This window comes from Pseudocercospora fijiensis (assembly GCF_000340215.1).
Source record: "Pseudocercospora fijiensis CIRAD86 unplaced genomic scaffold MYCFIscaffold_10, whole genome shotgun sequence".
NCBI classification, from domain to species: domain Eukaryota; kingdom Fungi; phylum Ascomycota; class Dothideomycetes; order Mycosphaerellales; family Mycosphaerellaceae; genus Pseudocercospora; species Pseudocercospora fijiensis.
In genome coordinates, this window is record NW_006921541.1 from 431,499 (window position 1) to 455,278 (window position 23,780).

General features: G+C 44.2%; 3 protein-coding genes across 3 annotated transcripts; 1 reads left to right on the forward strand and 2 right to left on the reverse strand.

Moving 5' to 3' along the window:
- Positions 1 to 16,770: 16,770 nt before the first annotated feature.
- Positions 16,771 to 17,945, reverse strand: MYCFIDRAFT_179088 (uncharacterized protein; the record flags this gene model as incomplete). The annotated part of the gene is made up of 2 exons (XM_007933196.1): positions 16,771 to 16,785; positions 16,839 to 17,945. The coding sequence occupies 2 exons, from the start codon at positions 17,943 to 17,945 to the stop codon at positions 16,771 to 16,773; spliced, it is 1,122 nt and encodes a 373-aa protein (XP_007931387.1).
- Positions 17,946 to 17,974: 29 nt separating this feature from the next.
- On the forward strand, positions 17,975 to 22,588 carry MYCFIDRAFT_179089 (uncharacterized protein; the record flags this gene model as incomplete). The annotated part of the gene is made up of 14 exons (XM_007933197.1): positions 17,975 to 17,988; positions 18,025 to 18,030; positions 18,066 to 18,087; positions 18,127 to 18,172; positions 18,202 to 18,233; positions 18,285 to 18,358; positions 18,384 to 18,614; positions 18,683 to 18,708; positions 18,749 to 19,447; positions 19,497 to 22,128; positions 22,194 to 22,323; positions 22,367 to 22,387; positions 22,425 to 22,470; positions 22,509 to 22,588. The coding sequence occupies 14 exons, from the start codon at positions 17,975 to 17,977 to the stop codon at positions 22,586 to 22,588; spliced, it is 4,059 nt and encodes a 1,352-aa protein (XP_007931388.1).
- A 350-nt stretch (positions 22,589 to 22,938) lies between these two features.
- On the reverse strand, positions 22,939 to 23,746 carry MYCFIDRAFT_179090 (uncharacterized protein; the record flags this gene model as incomplete). Its single annotated transcript, XM_007933198.1, has 5 exons — positions 22,939 to 22,976; positions 23,022 to 23,039; positions 23,085 to 23,443; positions 23,475 to 23,689; positions 23,726 to 23,746. The coding sequence occupies 5 exons, from the start codon at positions 23,744 to 23,746 to the stop codon at positions 22,939 to 22,941; spliced, it is 651 nt and encodes a 216-aa protein (XP_007931389.1).
- Positions 23,747 to 23,780: the final 34 nt, after the last annotated feature.

Here is a 23,780-nt window from a genome sequence, read left to right on the forward strand (position 1 = left end):
TATTACCCCCGGGGTAGCATTAGAGTTTAGCCTCCTAGGGGTCGCCTAGATACCCCTAGGAGCTTTAGTTTAGTAAATTTAGACAAAAGCCGCTCGGAGGAAGGAACTGCAATCTCTATTTATACCTAGATCCTAGAAACTAGCTACTTTACTAACTATCGTTATTTCCTTTAGCTAGGCGGGGGGCAGGGACCTTCTTTTTCTAGTAGAAGGCTAAGTACTATCCGAACGAGGTAGCGAATCCCGAAACAATCTACCCGGTTAATAGGGGAACTGTCTAGGTATCCGACCTGTAATCTAGAAATTGCTATCGTATAGATAGTCTTAGCAAACTAAGCAAGGCCGATAGGTAATTAATCTATCTCCTCCTTAGGCGGGCGGTAGCTTATCTCGAGCAAGCGGTGCTAAATAGGTCTTCGACCCGGAGCCGAGTCCTTAGAAGCTAGCTATAGTTATAGACTAGGCCCTAAGCTATAATAGTCCTAAGGGTTTGCAGCTTTTCGGGGTTAAAGCGATGCCCTCGTTAAGAGGTTTCTCTACTTGTCGTAACGGCCCCTTAAGATACTTCGGTATCGTCCGTATCGTAGGCTCTTATCGTGCCCTCGCTTCGGTTATAGCTATTCGTACCTAGAGACTACCTTCAATATACCCGAACCTGTTAGATATAAAGAGATAGCCCCACCTTCGGCTCTAATAAAGGACGGAAACTAACACTACTACTACTACTTATAGCAATAGTATAGGCTACCGAGGGTAACATAACCTATAGCAATATAGGTAGCTATGTTTAGCAAGATAGGATAACGAGACTATCGCTTAGGCTAATAACTAGAGCCCTACAACATAGGCATTATAGAAGTGTAATATAAACAATGTGCTATACGAGGTTGATAATCTGTCTACTCTATAGAAGGAGGCCTCTTATATAGGCTCAAAACTAGCCTATAGGTGTATAGGCCGGTTACTAGCTAATACTATTAAGCCGGACCGGGCTAAGATTACGTTATAGTTTAGTATTGTCGACTAGCGGTTACCTTTAACGGCAGACTACGACGTATTTAGCCTAAATTAGTCTGTCCTATAATCGAAGACTTCTAATAATATTAGTATAAAGGATTTATTACGGCTCTAGCTCGTACGAGAGTTATTGCTATCGCCCGAATAGTAGAAGTACGAATTCTTCGTAGTAATCGATCTAGCTCGCGGCCCTAAAGGTCTTTCTAAATGCAAGACTAATCCGATATTCTACTCCCTAGCTATAGAGATATATAACAGCTTAGATACTAGGATTTCTGCTAGACTCGATTTCCTCGTCGGTAAAAATATAACAGACTATACTAGGATACCTTCTATATATCGTCGACCGTCCCTACTTAAAGCTTCTAGAACTATCGACCTAACTTAGTACAGTGCTTCTATAGCCGGTAATCCTACCGAAATCAATATCGGTTAGGGTCCGTAGTCGCCTACGAAATCGGCTATTAAGCAAGCTAAGGACGACCGACTCGCTCGTAAGTATCGCGCCGATTACGAGCGCTATAAATAGCTTATCGCAGATAGATTCCTAAGGATATAGGAAGAGTAGGAGGCAGCCCGGCAGGTAGCCGCGCGAAAAGCTATAGCCGACGTCGCCGCGGATATAATAGCGATTTAGTAGGCTATCGATAAGGCAGTTAAGGAGGTGCTCCGCGACAACGGTTATAATAGGAATACTACTTTACTTCTAGTCGCCCTCGACGATTCGGTTCGAACGGCCGTCCGTTCCGTATAGCCCGATACAATAGAGTATACGGTAAAGGCCTATATTGCTTCTACTCTACCTAAGATATAGCACGCTTTAAATAGACTAGTACTATCCCTAGTACAACCTCCGGCGTAGATAAATGCTAGTAATAATACTAAGGACGATAGAAAAATTAAATCGAGCAAAGCCGATAATACTAATAGTAAGAAGGCCGGAGATATAATCGACTCGAAGCGAGATCGAATTCGCTAGAAATAGATCGAGTCGTTACCGAGTTAGATCGTATCGCTACTAGATCCGAATAAGCCCGAACTCGCCGTACGACTACCGGGTATATAAGTAGAAGTCTAAGCCGACCCTCTACCGATCTAGACGTTAGTAGATTTTATCGATTAGATCTCGTCGGTAATACCTAGCTAGTCGATAGATTCAGATATAGAAACCGACGTCGAGAAGCAGTTGTCTAGTAACGTATACTCCTACCTCGACGCTAAGAATTTTAAGTTAATATACGATTTTAGACTGCTCGATCCCTCTTAGACTTCGCCGCGTATAGGCGTTATTCCGCCTAATTAGAGATCGACTCGTCCGTTAAAGTCTTACTAATTCTATATAATTACCTAGACGCTTCTAGCTTCCGTTGCTAGCGCGGACTTCTATATTAGCGGTATAGACGTAGGTATAAGCAAGACGGCATATACGTTAGGGTACGTCGCTATAACCTCGATATAGCAGAGGGTATAGAGTAATAACGGGCTATTAACTACTAACGCCTATCCCTTTCGGCTATCTAATTCGTCGGTTAACCTAAGACTTCGGCTAAATAAGAAAATTGCGTTCGATCCGTAGGTATTAGCTAGCGGTATAAAGCCGGTTATCCGCCCTAGCGTTTATATTGTCTATATTCCGAAGCAGCTAGCCGAAAACTAGATATATAAGATCGATAACTTTATACTACCCGGAGCTATATTCGTATGTCTTATAAAAGACTCTAGTAAGCTAACGAAAGATAAGAGACGTAATAGAGCTAGTCCGTAGAACTATAACTAAGTCGTATATATCGATAACGTTCTTTATCTCGATTATATAGCGCTCCCGACTTAGCTAGAACTAGAACAGGTATTCGGTACAAAGGTTATAGATAAGTAGTAGTTAGTAAAAGGCGTCCCGGTACGCTTATTGCTTAAATACGAGGATATAGAAGTCCCCCCTTGTTTATAGTACTATAAATAGATCGTCCTTACTACCTCGACTATAATATCTAACGTACTAGATTTTATAACGTACGAACGAGCTAAGAAATAGAAGTCCTAGATACGGTCGGAGAAATCTAATTCGAAACCGCCGCTACTTCGTATACTAGCTACGACTATTATCGTCGACGAGTTTTATATTACTAAGATATATAGCGCTAAAGAGTGGACTGCTATCGCTAGTCTTATAGGCTATCCTTTCGTTCTCGGCCTAAGTAGTACCCCCTTTAGCAAACTATCTAATTTAGCTATTATCGCAACTGCCTCGGTATAGAGATACGTTAAGGCCTACGATACAAAGGGGTACCTCTGCCCTATTTAGTCGCCTTCTATAGTACGGTTTAATTTCGTCGACTAATCGCTATCGACTAAAGAGACGCGCGATATAGAACGTAACTTCTAGTTTAGCGACAATAGTAATATCTCCGACTCGGCTAGGTATATTAGTAATTAGGTTTCTAAGTACTTATAATCCGAATACTCTTATACGACCGTAGGTCGAATAGAACTAAGTATTACGAATAAAGATACTCGGGCGCTAGACAAGTTTCGCCCCTAGTTACTAACGAAAATAGTTCGCCTTAAGAAGACGCTAATATAGCAACCTATACCTAATGCTCCGCGCGTACCGGCTATCGATTGTCTACTACATTCCTATTTTAATATCGGCTTACAATTTAAATCTATAGAAGATCTAGTATTAAGCGAGTAGGTCGAAGAATAGAAGGCAGCGGAAGATATTAAATTCATATACGTGTCTAAGATAATGCAGGTCTTTACTATGTTTCTATCGCTACTTCTCGTACTATAGGGGGGCGATACGGACTTAATTAAGGAACTTAGTACTTTTGTGCTGTAGGATATTAAAAACATGCTTCCTAGGATACGCGACTACGGTTTATCGGATCCCTACCTCTAGGACTATATACTAACACTGTATAACGAGCCGGTTATAGTATCGCTACGGTATATAATCCGAATTAAGCGTAGCAAGCAGCGCTAGTACGGGCATAGAAGTAAGATTGTACTAGCTAGCTTTAAGCCGTAGAATGTCTTCGTTTTAGACTTAGTACGTATCTATCTGCCCCCTATCTACTAAGTATATAAGACTAACATTTTTGTAGTATCTTTAGTAGCTAGCTATATAGAAAAAAGGCTCCGAGCATTACGATAACATCCTAAGCACTAGCAGTATAGTATATAGAATCCTTATCGATACTTAGAGTAGCTAGACCGATACTACTAGGGCCGACCTTGTTAAAGAGTTCGTATCTACGAGGAACAAGGTAAATAGATATAGCGACGAGAAGTAGCTTATAGTAGCATATACAAGCTAGATTATAACTAGTATAAACCTCCCCCCTACGGATACCGTTATTATTATCGACAATTACTAGACTCCGGAGGCTAACATTTAAATAGGTAGAAGAGTATCTCGCGCGGCCGGCGTTTAGAGGGCAGATTTTACGGAGTCGTACCGATTTGTAATAGTATCGGTTGTAATTATATAGGCAGTATAGGTTATAAGCAGACAGGTACGAGCTTAGGACATACAATAATCGCTCGGCTTCGAGAAGGAAAAAAAGAGCAAAAAGGGTAAAGTATAATAGGATATAGCTATAGCGTACGTCGGCGCTAGTATTGCGAGCGGGGGAAGTAGTATATAGAGTCGACGTCGATATAGTAGATACGCTATAAAATGTTAATATAAGCAAAGCAAGCCTAACTTTATATTTATCCGCGCCTAATGTTAATAACTACTGCTATAGGTACAAATTAGCGATACGACTCGATAACCGACTTAGGGTACGAGTCGGTAAGCCTATATATTAGGAAGCGACCTAGACTACCGCTCTACCCTTCAAATTAGCGATACGACTCGATAACCGACTAGCTATCCGACTTAGTCCGGCTTAGGTTGCTAATCGGCAAACCGACGCATTAGGAAGCTACCTAACCTACCGCCCTACCCTTCCTATCCCCTCTTACTATACATCCGTATAGTATGTTTCCCTATATTCCGTTACTACCTTTGCGCATCGAGTATAATGTTATTATATACCTATTGTTTTCGTAATAGAAACACAACCTATTTACGCAATTGCTCTAACTCTAGTACTAACCGCTCTACCTCGTCTTATAGTTCTTTATTCGTCTTCTATCGTATAAATAGCGGCGGTCTATTCTTGCGGATATATAGCGCTACCCTGCCCGAAATTCGAATGCTTCGTTTAATCTGTCTAACCGGGTCCTCTACGTTAGAAAAGGCTAACTAGCTACTACGTTTGTCGACTTAATTAAGTGCTAACGACTTAACCGCGTACTACGATTCTTAACTGTTCTTTACCTTATCTATATTATCGAAGTTCCCTATCGTTCTAGTATTAAGTAGAACATATATAGTATAGACCCTAGGCTAGGAAATCGAATATAGTCGACTAGGTTATATAGTATAGGCGATCGGTTAAACAACCCCGCAACTATAGCTAGAGCGATTAGCAACTAGCGCGCTAGCTAGAACTATACTCGGCGCTACGATACTATTTACTATATAGCGCTACTATTATACGTACGGAGCTAGACTATAGTTAGGGCAAAGGCGTAGATAAGGTTAAGCTCGAAATAAGAACTACGCTAGCGATAAGGAGTATCGCGAGGAGGACGCTACGGCTACGGCTATCGCGGGCCTCTAGTAGAACAAGAAGCTAAACCCTATCTACTACGCGGCGCCGCTATTATACTACGAAGCAAGATTATAGCTAGGGCAAAGGCGTAGGTAAAGTTAAGCTCGAGATACGAACTACAGCTACGGCTATCGCGGGCCTCCGGTAGAATAAGAAGCTAAACCCTATCTACTACGCGGCGCCGCTATTATACTACGGAGCTAGATTATAGCTAGGTTAAGGCGGCAAGAGTATCGCGGGAGGACGACCGAGTCGCCTTACTTACTCTCGGAGTATCCTATAACTATATCTTTATTATTCTCGCTATGCATTGCTCCGACGTATATAACCTAGCGTAATGCCGTTAGGTTAGACAATAAGGGACGGTATGGCAAGCTAGAGGGCTATAAGGATGACGAGGGGATAGAAAAAGTGTCGGAAAGCGTGGTCTTGGGGGGCGATAAGCTTCCTTATAGCCCTCTAGCCGAACAAACGGTCCCTTATTATCTAATCTAACGGCATTACGCTAGGTTGTATACGTCGGAGCAAAAGCCGTTTAGAGACAAGGTTAGGCCTATTATCGGCTTCGCGAAGGCTACTAACAAGATCTAGGTTTATCGTTTTAGTAATACTAACTAGGTTAGATTCCGCCTTACTAACTATAGTATCCCGAATACTACAACGCGACAGATTACTATAAATAATTACTTCCGTTAACACTACGGAATTACCCTTAGATACCTAGATCGTCTAGTGCTTAACGTTAGTATACGCGCTAATCCTTAATACCTACCTACCGAGCTATATACAATCTGTACTAATAAGCCTTATCGACGCCTACTTAGAGGCGACTAGACTTCTAAGATGCTTAAATTCGCAGCTGTATTTCTAAACCTCGATGCTATGTCTATTACCGGAACTCCTAGTACTAGGCTTAGGAATAGTCCGCGGCTCTTCCGTCTTACCGATCCTACCGGTAATTATTAGTTAACTCCCGTAAAGCTATTTAGCTTCTTAGTAGGTACTAGTATAATTACAGTGCCCGGCCGCATCCTAGATACTCCTCGCGTAGGCTATAATTCGAATTCGAAACCTAGTATACTATAGAAGGACTACTAGAACTTATAGAGCGTTAAGTTTACTAGACCTAGAAAATTTAATAAGTAGTCGGTCCTAGTTACTAACCGTAAGAGCAATCGAGGTAGTGCACTATATAGTAACCTAGGTAGTCCTAAAAAGGCCTTTATAAAGCTCTACGGTAGCAAAGAGAAGTATCCGAAGATAACCGTAATTATCGTTAGTAAGCGTTACTATACTCGTTTCTACCCGACTCGTAGGCAGGATATATATAATAACTATTAGAACCTACTCGCAGATATAGTCGTCGACTATAGTATCGCCGATAAGATCTATATAGGGTCGGGCTATAGGCACATTTAGGACTTTAAGGTATAGCACGACCCGCTTACTACGTAGTTATTAAGGACGAAATCAAGTTTAAGGCGGATAAACTTTAGCAATTTATATACTACCTCTACTACCTATTTAGCCGTACGATAAAGGCTATATCTATCTGCCTACTAGTATACTACGTAGACCTTCTTTGCGAGCGTAGCCGTACCTATTTGTTTAGCGTCCTAGCTAAGAGTTATAGTAGTGATTCTTTAGTCTTTAACGCCGGACAAGAGTAGTCTCGTCTAGAGGATAAAGAAGAAGAAGAAGAAGAAGAATTCAATATTAGGAGAATGAACTTTAGCAATTCATATACTACTACTACTACATCTTTAGCTATACGACTAAGGCTGTGTTTACCTATACTAGATATACACCTTAGCAATCTAGCGCCCGGACTCGACATAAACCTAACAACGCCGCAGGCTCGGATCTAGTACTAGTATATTAAAAGGGCGTATAAGGCTATAATTATTATTAAGTAGCTAACCTCTTCGTTATAGGTAGAGCTATTTGCCTTCGCCTATAACGAAGGGATTAGCTGCTTAATAATAATTATAGCCTTGTATGCCCTTTTAATATACCGGTACCAGATCCGAGCCTATAGCGTTGTTAGCCTCGACCTTCGTTAACTATAGTATAACTACGACGGCGACGAAAATCCTATAGTACTTCTACCGAGAATTATAACGAGATGCTATAAAAGACAAGAAACTATATAGCGGGACCTAAAGCAGTACGGAACTCGTACGAGTCGAGACTAATTAGGCTATCTGCCGCGAGTCGGTAGCAGTAATAGTAGTAATAGGATATAGATATAGTAGCTAAGAGGCTAGATAGGACAAGGAAACTAGATAGCGGGAAGTAAAGTAGTACGGAACTTATACGACTCTAGGCCGAGTAGGGTATCTACCGCGAGTCGGTAGTAGTAATAGTAGTAATAGGATATAGATCTAGTAGCCGGGAGGCTAGATAAGACAAGGAAACTAGATAGCGGGAAGTAAAGCAGTGCGGAACTCGTACGACTCTAGGCCGAGTAGGGCATCCGTAGTAAGTCGGTAGTAGTAATAGTAGTAATAGGATATAGATCTAGTAGCCGGGAGGCTAGATCGGACAAGGAAACTAGATAGTAGGAAGTAAAGCAGTACGGAACTTATACGACTCTAGGCCGAGTAGGGCATCCGTAGTAAGTCGGTAGTAGTAATAGTAGCAATAGGATATAGATCTAGTAGCCGGGAGGCTAGATCGGACAAGGAAACTAGATATCGGAAAGTTAAGCAGTACGGAACTTATACGAATCGAGGCTAAGTAGGCTATCTATAGCGAGTCGGTAGCAGTAGCAGTAGTAGTAGAATGCTAGGATAGTAGCTAGGACAATAATTTCAACTAGTAGTAGCTAAACTCTTCGGCACTATATTAATCTATATTAAGGCCTATCGCGATAAAATGCATAGGCATACGTATCTATAATTAAATTAGTCGCTATATATACCGGAATGTTTTAAGTTACTTCTAGGTAATTCGACAATCCGCGAAGGCGTAGTTACCGCTAGTATATAGGATATAGGTTAGTCTAGCGCTAACCGAGCGTCTAATACGAAGACGGTAATATTAGAAAATAGCATCGTAATATAGTAGGATATAAGTTTAATATATTAATAGTATTACCGAAAAGTGTAGGCTAACTCTAAGATACCGAGTCGTAGTATTAATCCGCCCCTAAATTATTAATCGACCCCGAACTTAGCAACCCTATATATAAATAATGCATATGTCTATACTAGACTAGTAGTGCTCGCACGCTATCCTGCGATAGTATATAATACTGCCTTAAGCCGACCGTAGCAAACGTTTATCGTACTACTTAGAGTTAGCGGTAGCTAAACATTCGAGTTATAGTAAAACGTACTTCTCTAGATACTATCGATATACTGCTTATCTACGCCGCGGACTATAGTAATAGCACAATCCTTACTAGCGTCCTAGTCTAATATACTGCCGTCCGGAAACATAATATAGTCGGCGAGCTTAGTATTAGCTAGAACTAGATCGTATAAGAGGTATGTAAACTAGTCTTCTAGGTACGAGCGATCGAGTAGCAAATCCTTGTTAGCGAACTAGCCTATAAAATAGAAAGAGGCACTAGTAGTAGTATAATTGCTACCGACTAGAAAATAGTAGACGCGAGTATTATTACCCTCCCCGGCCTACTAGCACAGAAAGCCGATCTACTCTAGGTTATAACCCACAACATCCTGTTAAGTATAGGCGAGCGAGTAGGTAACACCCGGCTAAAGCACCTATATCGATACGATTAGCTCTAGATCTCGCTATATCGAAGATATAGTCTAGTATAAGGGCAATTCGACCCCGACCGGAAACACACCTAGCCGACCTTAATACCTAGAACCCTAAAGCGGGTTAGAGCCGCGGGCTCTAGCTAATAGAATAGTGCTATTAGCTAGGGAGCGGATAACTAGCGTACTATCCCTAGAGCGACGCGAGACCCGATACTAAGCTACGCTAGAGGTTGAGACATAGGTTAATATTAATAAGTCGGCGTATAGGTCTATATAATAGCGTATATATAATAGCGTGTATGTAAAAATTAAATAGAGTCGATAGGATAAGGCTTTATACTTCTATCTAATAGGCGCACCGACAGGGTAGTCGTAACTGCTACGAGTCTTAGAGGCCTTAGATTTAATATAAACCGCTTATTAGATACCGCCTTAAACGACGTCGTTACTAAGTCGGCTAAGCAATACTTACTAGCAGTTACTCGAGCGCTATTCGTTCACTTTGCTTAGGAATACAACCTAGCTATAACATAACTAGAGCAAGCCTTAGTAGTACCGGGCGAATTTAACGTGATTAATAATGCTATAGGGTAGTATTAAACCGGAGCAATGCTACTCCTACACGTATACAGAATTAAACATATACAACGCATTTTACGGTATAATATATAGGCCTTAGGGCGTTAGGAGTAACGTAGAAGTCTAGTCGAAGTATAGTACGGTCGTTTATATTTAGTATTGATTTTCCGATTAGTTCTGACTAGTAACCGAGTCGGACGGCGAGTCGGCATACAAATTAGTATTCAAATATTATCGTAAGAGGCGCTAGTAGAGTAATATTAAGTTAGTATAATCGAACGGGATAAATCCGAGATTTTACCGAATCCGCGGGCTACGAATCGATATCGAGTCGGACCCCGACTTATACCTAACTTCGTAGTAGTAAGGGGGTTTGCTAAGTACTGCACCTATAGTAGAGCTAAAGAGCCTTAGTAACTTCGTATACGTCGATATACGGCAAACCTATAGTAGCTATAGCACTAGCGCCTATTATCGAAAGCTAGCTATATATATAGTAATGTCTTACTATATCGAATACAGGTTATATAACCGGCTACTTAAAAGCTCCTACGGCTATAAGCAATATAGAAACAAGTGCGAGAAACGCGTCGTACTAAAAGAATTTGCCGAGCACGATTCTGCTACAAACAATACCGCGAAGCGAGCCCGACTTAACTTATATACGATCTAAGGTAGTAACTAGAGCGCCGAATAAGCCGACGACAGATCGATACTAGAAGGCATATAGCAAGACGTGAATAAAGAAGGCACAATAGAAGCTGTTCTAGTAACGACATTAACGCTAATAGTACTAGCGCTATAGGAAGACAAGGGAAGTATAGACAGCATTAAATAGGATAGATATCTTAAATTACCGGAATTCGATATATAGGATAGCCTAGCGGACGAAGACGAAATAGAAAGCGTATAGGCAACTGCCGCCGGAACGATAATAACGCTAGGAAGCTAGAAGTTAATAAGATTACGGCTAATACTAAAAGGCTACTATACCGCGGATAATATCGATGTATTTACCGAATACACTAGCCGTGCCGCTAGCAAGCCTATAGCTAGGCACAGCATAATTACAGTTTAGTATAGTAGAGTGAATATAAGCGCCTAATCTATAAGCAGCGTTAAAATACGAACACAAGATACTTCGGGCGAGTACGGAACATTTAAGTTACTATTCGATATAAGCTTTACGCAATTCTTAAAAAGAGAGAGAATATCCGGATATACAATTGCGAGGCTTTTCGAAGACGAGAGGCTAGCACTACTATACGATCTACTAAGCTAGAAAAGTATAAAGGCTATAACGTCGAAACTACGAGCCGGCGGTATACTACTATCGAGGGCATTAGGTTAAATAAAGATTCGAAAGCTATGCCTTCCGATAAGTCGAACGGGTTGCGGTAGTACGGAGCTAGTGCTGCGATACCGATCCGTTAAGAAAGCAGTAATGTTCTTAATAGGTTATAGTAGCTTTAGGAATAATCTAGTATATAAGCTATATCGAGTATAGACGACTAACGACCTACTACGGCGAATCTACTCTAATATAGCGTTAGCAGACTAGTAGTAGGATACCTAGAGCAAGATAAATGTAGACGGCGTAACGATCGTACCTCTAATCGTATTAACCGATAAAACGTAGATAACTAACTACTAAGGTAACTTAATAGTATACCCTATATACCTTACTATCGGAAACCTATACGTACGAGTACGCAACGCGAATAACAGACCCGGCACGATCTTACTAGGACTACTACCGGTCGTTAAGGATAGCGATAGTTTTACTAAAAACAGTATATATTACATATCGATAGTATATATATTTCGCTCCGCTATAAAAGCGGCCGACGGCGAGGGCTAGGACATTATATACGTAGATAGCGCGACGCGTAGGTGCTTTCTAATCTTAGTAGTAATATTAGTAGACTATAAAGAGCAAGTTACAATTACCGGAGTTAAGACAAACATACATTGCCTAAGTTGCCTAGTATACCCGATAGAACGAGAGCACCTCGATATTATAGTAGAATAGCGGTTATATAAATCTACGAAGCAGCGATATCTAAGGCAACGCAAAGGCGAATACATAGCGAAGGATCTATAGAACGTCTACGACATCGATTGCTTTATATAGCGCTAGAAACACGTCGATATATACTAGTCTTTAGTAGTAGACACACTATACTAGCTACTAAAAGGAGTGCTAATATACGCAATCTAATAGACTACAGACCTACTAGTAGACAAGATAAGCTATATAAAAACGAGGAGATACCGACTAGTTACCGACTCGACCCTAAATAGGGGCCTGTCTACTAAAATAAGAAAGCTAGGGAAAACAGTAGTATAAGGGATTATCGATACGATACTAGATAGACGGTTCGCATATATACCCGTATATACTAATCTTTGCAAGTTCTACTACTACTTAGTAGTTACTTAGTAGACAGGCTAAGAGTAGCAAAGCGTCCTACGAGTCTTATTAGTTGTATTTATACTACTACTCGAAGAGGTCCGTTAACCGTAGGCGATAAGATTTCTATGTATACTAGTAGACTTTACCGTTCTAGCGATATATAGATGCTATAACGACGAAACAGTTAAGTATCTTAGGATAGCATTATACCGGATAAACGAATAGAAGAATGTGTTTCGCTTATATAGGGTAACAAAGGTATAGAAGAGGGCCTAGCGGGAGGCGAAGGCTACTACGCGAAGAACGAACGATTTAAATAACGACGATGCGGTTACAATAGACGAGGACGACGAAGCTAACGAGCTAATAATAACACAAATAGAAGGGCACTTTAATATACCGAAATTCTACGGTATAATATATGCCCCGAGCTATATTAAGACGTTCGGCAATCTTCTAGACTTAAATACTAGCCATTTCGAGTATAAATACTATAAACTACTAAAGCTTGTATTTCGGCTAATAAATAAGAAGCCTAGCTAGGAAGAAAGTGTACTAGATAGCGATACTAATAGATTAAATATATAGGCCGAAGACGATAAAGAATATATAGCAATCTCTACAAATGCTCGCACTATTAAGGAGTATACGCAATAGCTAATAATGCTAACTATAGTACGGCTAGTAGAGGATATCCTAGGATACTAGCCCGAGAAATAGAGGAACGGAAAGAAATCGGTTAAGTAGATTACGATAAGGGAGGCTATAGCTACAATAGAAGAGAACTTAGGTCGCGACTTCTAATAAGCGATTGCGGTATTCGTACGGCAATAGGGTGCCTACGATAAGAATAGCGTATTAAGCACCGTAGCCGACCCTAACGATATCGTAACGGACTATATATACGTCCTAGACATAGAGATCTACTTCTACGGCAGAATCCGATACTAGAAGCCTACAGGTAAGGATATAGAACATCCTAACGTAGTAGTAGCCGACTTCGCGAGATATATACTAAACTAGGAGGGGCTCTACGGTAATAGACGTTATAATTTTATATAGGTATAGGAATACAACGTTAATTATATAGAAACACCTAATAAATTAGCGGTTCGATTCGGCGGTCGCCTACTAGCTTAACTAAAGTACGTAATCTCGATTAATATAGAAATAGGAATCAAATATAGGAAGGGGCTTAGGACGAAACGGAGGCCCGTTATAGGCGTTTTTATTAAGCTTTACGACTATATTAACGACAAGAGCGAGTATAAGGATACGTATAGTCTAACGACAATCCGGCTACGGCGTCTTTTATTATACTATAGTAGACTTAAAGGGCGACGGGTATATAGCCTACTACTAGTCTATTATATATTATACGCCGTACCCGTAGACGAAGGCGCCCCGTATAGGACTCGCTATATTAATAGTATAGTTAATTTCGAGACGTATAACACAATTTACGACGAGGAATAGAAGGATAAGGAAATGCGAGCTATAAAGGCTTACGGGCGAGTAATAAAAAGGCAACGTACTATATAGAGTATATAGAAATCGTACCTCCGAAACATAGAGGATAATAATACTAAGGCGGCGAAGAATGATTTTATAGTTTATAGAGAACGTATAAGATAGGATGTAGCGACATATAGTAACGACAGTTAATATAATAGTAATATACTTAAAACTATAGTACTACTAGTATATTCTAGTTTAGACCGAGTCGACTAATACGACCGAGTCGACGAGTCGATAAGTATTAATATAGCACTATACGAATAGTATAAACACTACTAACGACTACGACTATAAGCGACCTAGAGCGATCCTATATATATAAAAATTTACTACGTCGATCGCGTCGATCGCGTCGATCCTATCGATTCTAAGCGATCTAGGCGCAAGTCGGATCGCGACTCGGTCGCTTAGGATTGCTTAGGATCGCTTAGGATCGCTTAGGATCGATAGGATCGATAGGATCGACGCGATTAGAAAAAATGTTTTCGTAACGTAGTATAGGAATTAAACCTACGACCTCTTAGACCCTATCGATTATAGCGCCTTAGAGTTCTTAACGACCTAGGGTAGTACAGCTCGAGGAGCGGGGACTCTAATAGCGTACCTAGCAACTATGTCTTTTATAGCTAAGAATTATACTACTAGACTAACTAGCTAGAAGATAAAATAGATAGAAAACACTAAAAATATATACCTTTAGGATACTAGATTCTCGGCACTCCTACTAGGGATTTTAGAGACAGGCTAGGATGTCCTATCTAGACGACTCTAGTTATAAGGAGATATCTATAATCGGCTATTTAGGGGAAACGGCTCGTTAGTAGGCAACGAAAATAATATCGGCTCTATAGGCGAAGAGCCTAGCTCTCTTTCGAGCTCCTCCGCCTATTAGATAGAGGCTTCCTCTGCCTTAAGAGCTTATACCTCCCGATCTTCCTTTATATATAGCGACTTGCGTAAGCGGCGGACCTTTACGCGGTACTCGAAGAGTCTCCGCGTAAGGAGGTCCTCCTCCTCTTTAGGCGCCTTAAGATCTTTAGCTATCTTTAGGCGCGCTTTCCGGATTTTTTTATACTCTATACGAGTAACTTATATATTATAGGACTAGCTATATAGGGCGTACTCGGAGTAGCGACCGGAACGAAGATCGACCTTATAGGATTTACTAGCCTATTCGTAATAAAAGTAGCGGATTAGTATTTCGAAGCAGTCGGCGAGGATATTATTTACGATATTTTCCTTACGCTAGCGAGAAGATAAGTCCTTCGATAACTTTAGTATAATAAAGAAGTTAGAATTAGAAAGTTCCGGAATAAGGGACTATTTCGCTTAAGGAGGGGGATAGTATTACGGATCTAATTAGTTAAAGTCCTTATATAATCTTAGAGCGACGCTAAGACTAGAGGGCTAAGCTATCGCTCTATCTTACTAAGAGCGATAGAAGCGGTCGAGAGCGATAGCGTCGCTTACGTCGCTTACGACTATAGATAAGATATCTCCTTTATATTTAGGAACGCCGGAATACTCTTATAGCTCGAGGCGTTTAACTTATATTACCTACTTACTAATTAGAATTACCTTTATACTAATTATTCTATCTCCGCCTTCCGCTTATATTAGCCTCTCTAAAGAAGCCTCGGCTTATACGTAATAAGAAGTTACCTAACGATCTATCGCGAGTAACCGTAATATACGCGTACGCGTATACGGACGATAGTAAGCGAGATATATAGAGTCGTAGGATAGATCCGAGTAGTAGGAAGGAACCGGAAGATAGGGAAGAGCTAGGAGAAATATATTTACTTAAGAGCGGTTAAACGAGTTCGTATACGCGCGCCGCGTAAGTTAGCTAGGAAATAAAGTCGCTACGAGATAGCGGATAAGCGGGATATATACGCGCGCGCTTAGCGCGTAAAGAAGGACCGGAAAGTAGAGGTTTACTAAAAGGTAAGTAAGTAAGATATCTATACCTATACTTATATATCGGACGCGCTAGACGCCTATAGGGTAGGATACTAAGGAAGGGGCTCTCCCTCTAAGGTATCTAGATAGTAGCTATATTAATTTAGTGCTCCCTTTAGTTTAGTTTAAAGTTTAGTATATATTCTTACTACTTAGCCTCTAACCCTTATAGATATTATATTATATTATACTATATTATATTATATTTTATTACTAGTAGTAGAACTTGCTCGTCCGAGCCTAAGTCCTACTAGACTTATTCTTCCGAGTCCTTACTAAAATTTATTAGTAAGCGTCGTTATATTCTAAATCTTAACTTTACCTTACTCCCTAACTACTTAAATTCGATCTCCTTATCCCTTTATCTTACTCTCGATTAGTATAGTCTATAATTAATCTAGGATTATAATCTAGATTAGCTTAGCAATTTAATCTAATCTAATCTAGCTTATTCCTACTAACTAAGTAATCTAATTGAATTTAATCTAGCCCCTTTCTAAAGCAATCTAATTTAATCTAGCCCTTTCTAAAGCAGTCTAGTTTAATTCCCTCCCTCTAGAAGGGGCTAGAGGGCTAAATTAGGTAGGCTTAGTAATTTAATCTAATCTAATCTCGCCTAGTCCTACTAATTTAGCAATCTAATCTAATCTAATCTAGCCCCTATTAAAGCAATCTAATTCAATCTAATCTAGGGGTCCTAGCAATCTAATTTAATTTAGGGGGGGTCTAGATTAATTAGATTAATTATAGACTATACTGTCCGAGCCTAAGTCCTACTAGACTTATTTTTCCGAGTCCTTACTAAAATTTATTAGTAAGCGTCGTTATATTCTAAATCTCGACTTTACCTTACTCCCTAACTACTTAATCTCGATCTCCCCTTTCACTCCCACTCCCACTACTCCCTAAAAACTTCCACTCCCCCTCGGAAAACAACCGCGTATCCCCCACCCACTCCTTCCACAGTATCGAACTCCTCTTCAACACCCCATACCTCGAATCGAAGTCGGAGAATTTTCGTAATGCTGTGCGTTGCGGGAAGTTGTTGTTGTTGTTTTTTCGTGGGAGACGTTTGAGGTGCGTGACGAGAGTGGAGATTTCGGAAGGGATGGGGGCTGTGCCGGGTTGGAAGGTGATGTGTGGGGGGAGGGAGGTGGGGGGTCGGCGGTTATGGGTGGTGGTGGGATTTTTGTTCTTCTTCTTCTTTGGTTGGGGGTTTGGTGGTGGTGGTGGTGGGCTTGAGGGGGGTGTTTTTGGATTTGAGGATTCTGGTGGTGGTGGTGGTGTTTTGGAGTGGTCTGTGTAGATGCTGCCGGAGTCGGAGGTGTTGGAGGTGATGCTTTGGGTTGGATTTCGATTTCTTGGGATTGGTCGAGTCTTGCTTTCGTCGAAAGGGATTTGGGCGCCTGAGTCTCGTCGGGTTGGGAGGGGCATTGTTGCTGGGAGGAATCGGGATTGGCTGGGTGGTGCAGTGTCGTCGGATTTCGAAAATAGTGCTGGGATCGTTTGCGGCGAAGGGCTTGGGATAGCAGTGGTTGGATCGATGCCGATGATACCGGGCAGTACTACGATCTTTGATGGAGCGTTTGTATTTTTTCTTGGTGGTGGATTCGGGATCGGTTGCAGATTTGAAGGAGGTGGCTGCTGACGACTTCCCAATGGCCTGAGAGGCACGACCTCGTTTTTCTCGAAGTCTCTGGAAGAGAAGAGAAACTTGTTGTCCCATGAGAACTCTGGTCGGGGTATGACCGGATGTAGCATCAAATCTCGAGGGTTTACGAATTGCGGCAGGTTTATGTCTGGTGGTGGCACAGCCGGCCAGGTGGCGTTGGACTTGCGGTGTGTGTCTTCAGCTCTGGTCAGGGCTCTGGCAATCATCGTCTTTTGCGTGCTTTCCGGGTCGAGTTTTCTTCGCTTGTTCGGATGCATGTCATGGGTGTGTAGGTGCGGGTCTTGGAATTGCATCTGAGATTGGTGATGTATCTGGCGTTGATCGCCACTTCCATATCCAGTCGCATGGAAGCCTGCCGGCGCATACTCGAGTGCGTGTTGTCGCATGGTCCGCGTGTATGGTGTATGTTTGGTGGATGCGGACGGTTGAGTGCGAGAGGGGAGAATGATGTTGTCTGACTCGGAGGCCAAAGTGAGATTATCTAAGAATGGCTTTGTCATGTGAAGTGAGCGCTATTCACGTCGACGCGTGAAGCTTCTTGTCGGAGGTTGAATGAGTGCATGTGAGGAGTGGGAGTTTGTGCAAAAGGAAATATCCATCTACTCACGCACATGTGGCGCGAATGTGAAAAGTAGAGGCAAGGCAAGAGCTACACGGTCGAGGCTTCTCAAGCAGTGTCTTCTGCGAGCATGTATAGGTGTTGTCGCTGAAGTCATGGCATGTAGAAGACGGAAGACGCCGAGGGCAGCAGAAGCTTTCTGAGGACGGGATGGCGAAAGGCTGATGCCAAGACAAGGCTGTACTTGCTTAGGCTTTCGCGAAAGGCTGGGCGAGGCCACTCGCACTCCCACACACTCGCACGCTGTCGCCGAGCAATTTCGCGCTGAGCTGGAGACGATACCGCCGTGTTCTTGCCCGTGCCCGTGCCCGTGCCCGTGCCCTTACTTCTGCCCGCCCAACTTCAACTTCAACCTCACGTCGACCGGTGAAGCGCAGCACTGCAGGCCGTTGACGCCGCTCCACTTTTGCTGCCGACAGACCATACCACGGACCACGTGATGGCCTTACGCGAATAGAGCAGACGTTCTACTTCGCCTTTCCTATTGTCCTGCAAGTGCCCGAGAACGAATTTGACGGCCGGGGAACGCCGTGAGGACAGTACGGCTGCCGGAGCAGAGGATGCACTGAGCGTTGGGCCACTTTCGGAAGGCAAAGGTCGCAAGGCTGCGCAAATACGGCCGCATCCCGCTCAGCAGAATTGGCAGCGCCAGATCAGGCTGCTCTCGAATGCATGTGGTGAGTACGCTGATTTCCCCCTTCTCACGACGGCAGTGCGAGACGCTGTGTCCTTCCCCCCGCGCCGTTGTGAGGACTGACGACGGCAGCAGCAGCATCATCACCCCTCCACCGCTCCACCCCTCCACCCCTCCAAACTTTCCTATTGTCCTCATTCACCGTCGCCCGCGGACACATAGTGGTCCCAGCTTCGACCCACTCAGCGTGGACCTTCCTGCAGTATCGTCTTCTGTCTCTTGCCCTTTCGACTTCCGCACCGCACCCGCACCCGCACCCACACCACCCACACACCTTCTGCCATTTACAATCGCCCTCTTTGACATCTTGACCACACTCGCCACCACTCTGCCATCTACCACCTTGCCATCTTGCGCACCACCATCCGCCACCCACGTACTTTCGCTATCTTCAACCTTTGCGCACCACCGCACCGTTGGATATCAACCACCATCTTTCCCACACATCAAAATGCCCACGGAACAGCGCGTTCGTTATGAGCTGACACCCGCCATGATAATGGAAGCCTTTCTCGACCATAATTGTAAGTTGACAGCCATCCTCTCAACTCGCATCTCCCGCTCACACCTGCGCAGTGATTAAGAAGACCGACGACGAGAACATCTTCGAGCTCCCCGAACCAGACGAGAATGGCTTCATCGTGAGGCATTACATGTGCGACGACGAGGATGGGAAGCCACTTGGAAACCCACCACCGGAGGTTTTGAAGCTTCCCCCATACGAGGTGCCCAAGATGCGCAAGACCCAGCCCTACAACCCATACCTTCATTCACACAACGAATTCGAGGACCGCCTGTACTACATGCTGAAGTACGAGATCGCAGAGATGGATCGCAATGCCATTCAATCAGACTTCAATCACCTGGCCCTCCCACCTATGTCGCCCGAGCGAGAGCCTCCATACATGATGGAAGTCCGCAAAGAAGTCCAAGAGGCACACCCAGACGCTCGAGGCGCGGTGTTGGGAGAACTGATATATGAGGCAACGAAGAAGCATATCTACGCCATCCAGCAGGGCGAGGCGGCTCTCGTCAGCGGCGTCCAGGACGAAAGCAGACCAGCACCGACCCAGCAGAATGAGCCGAAATTGAACACCACAACAACACCCAACGAAGTCATCGTCATTGAAGATTCGCCTGTCCAAGCGCACGCCGCGCCTGTTGCTCCCACATATGCTCCGTCATCGGCAAGCGAGAACCCACAAGATCTCGCTGTGCAGTCTCAACTGGCTTTCGAGGAGCAGCAGCGACAGCAGCATCGACAGCAGCATCAACAGCAGCAGGTCAGAGCTGCAAGCCGGCCTCCCAGCCAGAACACACAGCGTCCACCGCAAGCTCTGCAAAGGCCGCTACCAGCTGCCAGGGCGGCGACTCCAAAGAATGCTACTGCCAACATGCGCTATGTCGCTGCCACCACTCCGCACGCACCGCACAAAATTATGAAGAACGTCCCTCAGAACACCGCTCGTCCACAGTCGCGATCATGCGCACCAGCAGTAGGCGCAGCGTCGGTCAGAGTATACCGCGGCCAGGCACGAGGAGTGCCACAAGCTCTGCACGCTTCTCGATCCATCGACCCGAGACAATTTGAGGCATTGCGCCAAATGTACGGTCAGAAACAGCCACCATTGACACAAGCTCAGATGCCCGTCATGCCTGCTGTCACGCCAGGTCACTCCCAGGCAGGGCGTCAGCACATCTCGCAATCGCCTGCCATGTCGGGTAAAGCACAATCGCGACATCAGCACATCCAGCGCCAACAGGTGCAGCCAGTCGGTGGAACTCAGACTGTCAACCCTCAGGACTTGCAGCGAAAGCCTCAGCAGCATCTCCAACACCAACAGGTGCAGCCAGTCGGTGGAACTCAGACTGTCAACCCTCAGGACTTGCAGCGAAAGCCTCAGCAGCATCTCCAACACCAACAGGTGCAGCCAGTCGGTGGAACTCAGACTGTCGACCCTCAGGACTTGCTGCGAAAACCTCAGCAGCAAGACACCCGTCAGCTGCCAAAGCACACCAACCCCGACTTCGCGCTTCAGCAGATGCAAGCGAGTCGACAGCTGCAGACGATTGGTGAGCAGCAGACACCAACTATGCGCCCTAAATCGGTCTCAACAGGACGGCAGACGCCAGTGATGCCCCAACACATGGCCCAGACACCAACGGTCTCAACAGGCCGGCAGACTCCAGTGATGCCGCAAAACATGGCCGCAATGGGAAGACAGACACCAGCGATGCAGCAAGACGCTGCTGAAATGTGCCAGCAGACTCCCTCAAAGCGCCAGAAGACGTCTTCAACAGGATGGCAGACACCATTGATGCATCAAAAAACGGCTGTGATGGGTCAGCAGACTCCAACGCGGAATCAGATGCCAGCTGACCAAATCACACCAAGCGGTCGCCAAACGCCAGCGATGCAGCAGCAGATTTATCAAGCGCCGGCGATGCAACAGCAGATGCAGTCTGACCAACGAACGCAGATGATGCAGCGTCACACTCAGGCTATGCAGAGGAAGACACCAATCGGCCAGCAGACGCCAACGACGGCGCCAATGACGCAGCAACAACTGCAGTCGATGCGACAGCAGATGCCAAATGGCCAGCAGACACCGATGAAGACACCAGCAATGCAGCGTTCGGTATCGGCCAGCCAGCAAACACCTACGAAGGCACCAGCAGTGCAGCGTGGTACTCCCGCAATGGGAGTGCAAATGCCAACCGGTCAGCAGACACAAGTCATGCAGCATCAAATGTCGGAAATGTGGCAGCAGATTATGACTGGCGTGCCACAGTATCAGAACGCAGCGATGCAACAACAGATGGCAATCGGCCAGCAGACACCACTGATGCAACATCAAATGCCGGTCACTCGAGAGGAGATGGCTCTCGTGATGATGCAGCGTCGGATGCAGGCGCAGGCGCAGGCACAGCAGATGCATCTCGGCCAGCAGACGCCAATGATGCAGCAATATCAGACTCCGGCGATGCAGCACCATCAGACTCCAGCCATGACCCAGCACACACCGAACGGCCAACACCAACCGCCTATGAAAAAAGCGCACGAGCGTGAAGTCTTGAGGCAGATGATGATGCGTCGGAACAGCAGCCAACAACAGCAGCTGCAGAATCGACAGCAGTACCAACAGCAGTTTCAACAGCAGCAGTATCAACCACAGCCACAGATCACCACTCCACCACAACCACGACTCCCGCAAATGAGCGAAGATGAAATCATGAATCAATTCTTCTCAGACTTGTCATAGATTCGAAGGAAGCGATTGGATTGTGGAACCTCTTTCGACTTTTCATCATCATCAACAGGCGGCAGCTGCAGCGTCCATTCCCGAAATTTTTGTTCAAGCGCGCAAAGGAAAGGCAAGGCGTTGGATGGACATGCGACATGATTATCTTCGAGCGGGCGTCGACTGGAATTTTGGGAACGTGCAAAGCCGTTGAATGGACTTTTTTGTATTCGTTATACATGCATGAACGAGCGAGCGGGTATCGATGAGTGCGTTGGATTCGGTCGTTAGGCGTTTGGTGGTGTTTGAGATGCAATGCAATGCATATACCAGATTGGACCAGAGTAGATCAGACCGTGACATATTGTTGGGTTTTGTTGTTTGAAAAGGAAAGAAGATTTGTCGATGCTTCTGCTCTCTTCTGCTCTGCTCTGCTCTAGTGTATCCATCGTTTCCAAGGGGTTGTCATCGTAATACGTAGCGTTGTAGTCTTTCCCACTCCGGTTTTTTGTTTTTCCTCTCTTAGAATTCTTCCTTCCTTCCTCTTTCTACTCTTATCGAACTACTCTTCCGATCCTCTTTCTACCTTCCGTCTTCTTCCTTTTTCATCTTTCTATACCCTCCTCCTCCCTCTTTCCCTTTATCAAATCTTACGTAGAATACTCCCTCCCTCCCTCCTCTCGATTAAATTCCTTGCAAGAAGAAGAAAAATTCCTTTTTTTTTGGTTTGCCTGTTTTTTGAAAAACGTAAGGAAGGTCCCTCCTTCCTTCCCTCCCTCCTTATCCATATTAATTCGCTCGCCTCTCTCTCTCTCTCTCTCTCTTCACACCAACACGATTTTTTTTTTATCTTTTAATTTGGCTCCATTCAGTTTTTTTTTTTTTAAGTATTAAATGTGAAAAAAACCCCCCCGGCAGAAAAAATCTTTCCCCCAACAACGTCAAAGAGTAATACAGAAGCTTTTTCCACCAAAAGACTGGGAATTATGCTGGAGTCTGTCCATGTGATGTGGGAATATGAGGCCGAGGTCGAGGTCGAGGTGGAGGTGGATTGGGTTGGGTTGGGGATGAATGAAAAAAAAATTTGAGATGGAGCGGAGGGAGGCGAGATGTTGGATTGGGGGCGGGTTTCGGATTAAGGTAGAATAGGGGAAGGTGGTGTTGAATGCTTGGATGATGGGGGAACAAAAGTTCGGAGTGTATTGGATTGTGCTGCGCTGGCTTCGGAGGGGATGGAATTGTTTGAGGGCGGTGGCGATTGAAGGAGGTTCCATTGGTTGTGGATTGCTCGTCGGAGAAGAATGTGTCCCAGAAATTCCATGTCGTGGTCTTCGTGCTTGTCGGTGAAACGTGCCATGACGGTTGCAGAATTCTCGACAGGTCCGCGATCTTGCAGGAGACGAAAGCTCTGCAAGTTGGGCTCGACGTAAATTTTTCCCTTTCGACATATTTGGCAGCTGCAGGCATGTGGTCGTTTGGAGTTGTCCTGGGATTGCCTTTGGAAATGGCCAGGTCAGACGTACGAGGCCGGAAGATTTCATCTTTTCGGATTGGGATATTGGCAAGCAGCGTCATCTGATTTGGGCGTTGCAGTCGAGATATTTATTGTACGCAAGATAGATTTGTTTTCATGTTTTCTTCGTGAGATCAAGTGCTCTCGACAAAG